Raw genomic sequence first — 6,000 nt, forward strand, 5'->3', positions numbered from 1 at the left:
AAAAAAAAAACTCCCTTAATCCTACCTCTAACCTAGGTACGAGTGGCAAGCCTCCTCTTAAAAACCTTTAGCCCTAACAATAACACTAAGTCTAAGGGGCAAACTCCTCATCAAATAAAGTTCTTTGATAAGCTACATATAAGTGTCTTAAAAAAAATCCTTCCTTACAGAAAAGTGCACCATTTATCATCCATAAAAAAATAAATTAGACCGTCCTAAAGCACTAGAATAGTCTCGAAATGGTGAATTATTTTATGTTCAATTTATGTGAAACTAACCCCCACTCTAAATTCTAAAATTGTTTTTTTTGTTTCATTCAAGTCTTCAGGATGTTCACAAATAATTTTCCTTAGCTCTATCATTAACCCAAAGTCAGGGTGGCAACTTCCCCACCCTCTCATAATTGTACACAGACCCTCTTAAAACCACATATAATCGTCTTAGAAAAAAAAAAAGGGCGCACTAGAATGGCTGGTTTATCTTTCATTAAAGTTTTTTAAGGTATTCACACGTATTGCCTACAAAGGTAAAATTGCATATTTTGGAGAGGTGGTCAGTGGGGTGGGGGGTGGGGGGTTAACGGAAGGTATTAATCTACAATAATATCACAGAAATATTGCAATATATTCATTTTTAAACAGTCCTAAATTTCGATTTCAGTTATTTGTACATATAATGCATTACAATTCAGCTTTGAGTTCTTTAACTTCTTTTCTTTTTATGAATATATGACATTTTTAAGGAATTGCAGCATATTTATGTGTATTTGCTGCAAATTATTTGGAAACCATTAATATTTGGAGATTTTTAGTAGCATATTCAGATTCCTTGCACAAAAATACACTTATATGGTAAATTTCATTGCTTAGTTTTGTGTTTTAACAAAGATATAGCATTTTTACTGAGAAAGTAGTGTAAAAAATGTGACAAAACGCATATGGTCTTAAAGAGGGGAAAATATCCAAACACGCAGGGCATAAAAATGGTCATAACTTCCTTAATTTGAATTGGATTTTAAAAATTTAAAAGATTCTTTCTTAGCTCATCAAGCTCTTCCAATAAGTACAAATATTGAAATATTTTAAGCTATTTCAATTTTTTCATGTGTATTGCTATATGAGTTTGTGGAAGAGGTCGGCAGAGAAAACATGAGAGAGAGTGAGAATAAAGATGAAAGAATGAGTGAAGAAGGGAGACTTTTGTAGAGCATTGAAAAGGAAAAGCAGTAGCAGTTCTCACAGCAGTACCAGTATTTTGCACCTGCTGATAGGATAACCTCCTTTGGAGTTACACCAAAGTCAGATCCCTGACTATTAGGCAGATAACGTCAACCCAGCAAAACGTTTACCACCAGCACTCTTATTGGTGACATGGCAACAAGAACAGAATGGAAAGAGAATTTAGTAATCTCTAACTACTGTTCGCACAACATCGCTCATTCATTTGAGATGAGGACTGAGGGGAAAAAAGGGAAAAACAAGAATTTCTGGGCTGCCGAAAATGCATCCACAGTGCTTTTTCTACAATATTTGGAGAAAAAAAAAAAAAGTGAATAAATAATAATAATAAATATATATTTTTATAGTTTTCATGGTAGAATTGTCAAAGTTTGTACAAGATATTTCAAACCAGCTTTGTTTTGAGTATGAAAAAGTATGAAATATATTAAAATGAACTTTCGACTTATGATAGCCCATTTATTTTGAAAATTATTTTGATACAATTCGGATGTAAACAAAATTTTAACTTTTCTCTTTATAAATTCTTGTCATTAATAGCTTTTTTCCAGACTACTTCAAGTTAGGTTATTATTTTCAGAGATGGACGATTTATTTTTTTTAATGTTTTTCTTAACTGTAACTATACCATTTTAATATGAATTATTCACCTTCAAAAAAAGGAATCTTTTGAGATTTCTTTTAAAATATTAGAATTAAAGTTTTCATATTTGTTCTTCTTCCCAGAATATTTTATCTGTTGGTCCTGATGCTTTGTTGAAGAATTTGACATTCACAAGATCGAAATGTGTCGATTCAGCTATTCTCAAAGAGGTAAGTACCTGTTATAAAAACATTTGATGTTGTCAGGGGTTAAAATATACTGAAATATTTAATTTAAATTTAAAGGCATCTGTTGTTGTCGTCATCATCGTATTCGTAGTACTTCAGCAACTATGCAATAATTTAAATTCTGTTCTTATTCAATTTTGAAATTCATAAAAACAATATTAAATTGCTGCTTTTAATCGATTATTAAAATATCTTTAAAAATGTCTAAAAAAAAAAATCTATATGATATGGAATTCATACTCCAAGACCTGTTCATAATATCAGGGGGGCATGAATTTAGACATTTTATTTCTTCATTCTTTCACAACTCTATAAATTTATATAAGTTTGTAATCAAATTTTGCATTCTCTTAAATAATTTTCAACTTGTGTGGAAACTTTCGAATCCAATCCTACTTTTACTTAGCCACATCGAAATAAATATTATTATACAAATAATGAAATGTAATTTTATGTACTAGAACCCTTATCCCTGAGTGGCTTCCAGGCCTTGATAAGTGGTGATCACTGTAAAAAAAAATAAATAAATAAATAAGTGAAACAAAAAATGATTGTCTGGCAATTTTTGCTGACACACTAAATAAGCTAAAACTGTGCTACACTGTCTCAAAGTAATGGCAAATAGTATAGTTTATTTATTTTTTTTGTTTGTTAGTACAAGCAAGCCAAAGTTAAGCAACATTGAGCCTGGTTAGTACCAAATGGGTGACCCTTTGAGAAATCTAGGTGCCGTATGTGCTCTCTGCTTATCTCGGCATTTGTTTTCAATCGTCCTGAACACATACACTTAGTTATATATATATATATATATATATATATATATATTTCATTTACTCACATAAAATAAATATACGAAAGTATAAATTGTATAAATTTATGCGTAAACTTTAAGTATTTACTTCAAAAGTGCTCAATACGTAGGTAGAGCTAGTTAGTAAGTTATAAAATATATATGGCGATTAAGCTACACTGAATATTCTGCGTTTCATCCACTCTAGGACTCTTCAGGCTTATGTGCATAAGCCTGAAGAGTCCTAGAGTGGATGAAACGCAGAATATTCAGTGTAGCTTAATCGCCATATATATTTTATAAGTTACTATATATATATATATATATATATATATATATATATATATATATATATATACATACACACACACACTCCACTTTCCACTGGTATTTAACAATATCGACTCAGAAGAGGTATGGTACGAGATTGCACACCTCTTGCCACAGAAATCATCTCCCCATAAATCAAATCTTTCCACTAAAATGAAATGCGAGTTTCTTTTGTTTCTGTTTTTTGTTTTTTTAAAATCATTGTTACGTCAGTTCTCATATATGGAAGTAGTAGCTGAACTTTTACCCAAAAGATTGGAGAAGAAAATTGAGAATATGTACACCAGAATTGTAAGCATTCTTAACATCCCTTGGAGGCAGCTGTTCACAAGAAAGCAATTCTATGGATATCTTCCTTAGATTTCAGCCTTGCTCAAAGAAAGAAGCAGATTTGCTGGAAGGCTAAGGATGAAATTGTCAGTAATGTTCTTTTATAGATGCTAAAACAGTAGGGAGATCGCAAAGAACCTACATCTAACAACTAGTAAAGGACTCACAATGTACTTATGAAGACTTACCTGATGTGATGGAGGATGAAGAGAGATGGTTTGAGATTCTGGAAGATTCATAACCCTGCCATAACTAGATTATGATGGACTCTCATTAAACTAAATTTCCATGAGGCTTTCTTTCATCCTCGGTTAATCCCTTTATATATAATTTCCAGAATGGGTAAAATGAATTTCCCAAAGAAAACATTTTCCCACCACTTATATGTCCTCTTATAAAGATTAAAAATCAAGATATGATAACAAACCTTGTATCTAGAATCCTTATTCCGATTTTGATTCTAGAAAATGTCTCAAATTTAATTTTTAAACTGTCTTCAGAAATTGAAATTTCAAGTAACCTTGCTTTATAAGTGTCTAATGACTATGACTCAAATTTAATATTTAAGTTTTCAAATGGCAAGTTAAGATCATTGTTTTTTTTTTTTTTCATTTTTTTACTTATAAAACCTTTAAAATACTTCAAAGGAGCTGAAATTTGGGGAATATTTATTAATATTAATTTATTGTTAAAATTTCACAAAAATCAATTATCTGAGAGCTTCCACTGCCTTTGTACTTCCTTTGCATCAAGCTAAAACTAAATATATTCAACATTACAACACCTTATACCTAAGAACTGAGTTCCATAATTTATAATAATTGATTAATTGTTTTTTGTTTTACATTTTTGACATTATTTGATGTCAAAAACGTAAAACAATTAACCAATTATTACAATGTACAGTTTTTTTTTTTTGTTTGTTTAGAATTCAATCCAATTAAAAAAAAAAAATGCAGAAAAATCTTTCATATATGCAGTTGTCATGGAGCGAATATGTCATATTCCAAAAATTACATAAATTGATCAATAATTTTTTTATGTAAAAAATGTTTTTACGATTTTTAGCAATAGTAATTTGTAGGCATTACAAAATTGATTTTGATATCTATTTCTGTCTTGGTAGTACGAATTGAGTTGTCTTCCTTTATTAGGTTGGTGCAAAAATAATATCGTTTTTATATATATAGTTGAATGTCAAAAACATTATTTTTGCACCAACCTAATAAATATTGTAGACTGTGACATGCCATCCTCGCTTCCTCATAAAATTTGATTTTTTTTAGTTAAAAAAATACTTGATCAATATATGTAATTTTTGGAATCTGACATTTTCGTTTCATGATGGGTATATACGTCATAAAGATATTTCTGTATTTAGGTTGAATTCTGAACAAGAACTTTTTAAACTTTTTCATTGCCCCTAACTCTGAGAGCAATGAACTTGCAGCTCAGCGTATGATTCATTTGTTCGTCTACTAAAGAAAACCAACAATTTAGACTATTGTAAAACTGAAACAAGAAATTTACAATATTTTTTGATTTATTGTTTTCCTTCTTTTCAGGTGGAAGATATGATTTTTGAGTTGATTGTGCAAGAAAATCAAATGGACATTGTAACAAAGACGTTGTACGAGGCGAGTTTTAATGTCTTCATGCAAGCAAAACAAGCCGCAAAACGGACACAGATTCAGATCAATGGGCATTAACACCACAACCCATGCTTCAGTCCCTTCGACAACATTCAAATGTAAAGGAAACAATTTGCTGATACTGTAAATGTGAAAAAAAAAAAATGGATGAAGATTATTTTTCTCCTTTGTAATTATGCAACGTTGCTTGTATTTGTCTATGCACATGCAATACATCATCTCAAATTTTGATTGGATTTTGTTTCTTATCTAGAATTCAAACTGATTAAAATAAACAAAAATACAAAAATATCTTTGTGATGTACACATCTATCATGGAACAAAAATGTCACATTCCAAAAATCCCATAAATTGATCATGTAGTTCTTTTTTTTTTTTTTTTTTTTATGTATATAGAAAATAATTTTTTTTTTTTTTTTAATAGTAAATTGTAGCCATGGAGGCTGATTTTGATTTTGGTAGTTCGAATTGGGTTGTCTTACCCTTATTTATTAAACATGTCAGATCAAAACATTTCGCTTTAATTTGATTTTCTTAATTGAAAAAAAAATACTTGATCAATTTATGTAATTTTCGGAACATGACATTTTGGTTCTGTGACTGGTATGTATGTCAAAGATTTTTTTTTTTTTTTCATATTTTTGTTTTTTAATTAGATTGAATTCTTGATTTGTATCAACATTTTAAATTTTTCTCAAGGGCCACAAATAATTAAATTATCTGAACCCTATCATTTTTTTTTTCTATTTTGATCAACACATAATTTGTTGATATACTTTTTAACAAAGTCTCGAAATCTAAACTTACACAGTTGTCTCCCCTGCTGCAT

At 29.7% G+C, this 6,000-nt stretch overlaps 1 protein-coding gene across 1 annotated transcript in view; it reads left to right on the plus strand.

The window, feature by feature from the left end:
- Positions 1-5,400, plus strand: part of LOC145243965 (kinetochore-associated protein 1-like) — a 208,545-nt gene extending 203,145 nt beyond the window's left edge. The window contains exons 60-61 of the mRNA XM_080107095.1: positions 1,965-2,051; positions 5,085-5,400. Of these exons, the coding sequence (XP_079963221.1) occupies positions 1,965-2,051; positions 5,085-5,228 (231 nt within the window). The 3' untranslated portion in view covers positions 5,229-5,400. The remainder of the gene's footprint in view (positions 1-1,964; positions 2,052-5,084) is intronic.
- The last annotated feature ends 600 nt before the right edge of the window (positions 5,401-6,000 follow it).

Source organism: Euprymna scolopes, chromosome 22 (genome assembly GCF_053919585.1).
Source record: "Euprymna scolopes isolate OS-2025 chromosome 22, ASM5391958v1, whole genome shotgun sequence".
Classification (NCBI taxonomy): domain Eukaryota; kingdom Metazoa; phylum Mollusca; class Cephalopoda; order Sepiida; family Sepiolidae; genus Euprymna; species Euprymna scolopes.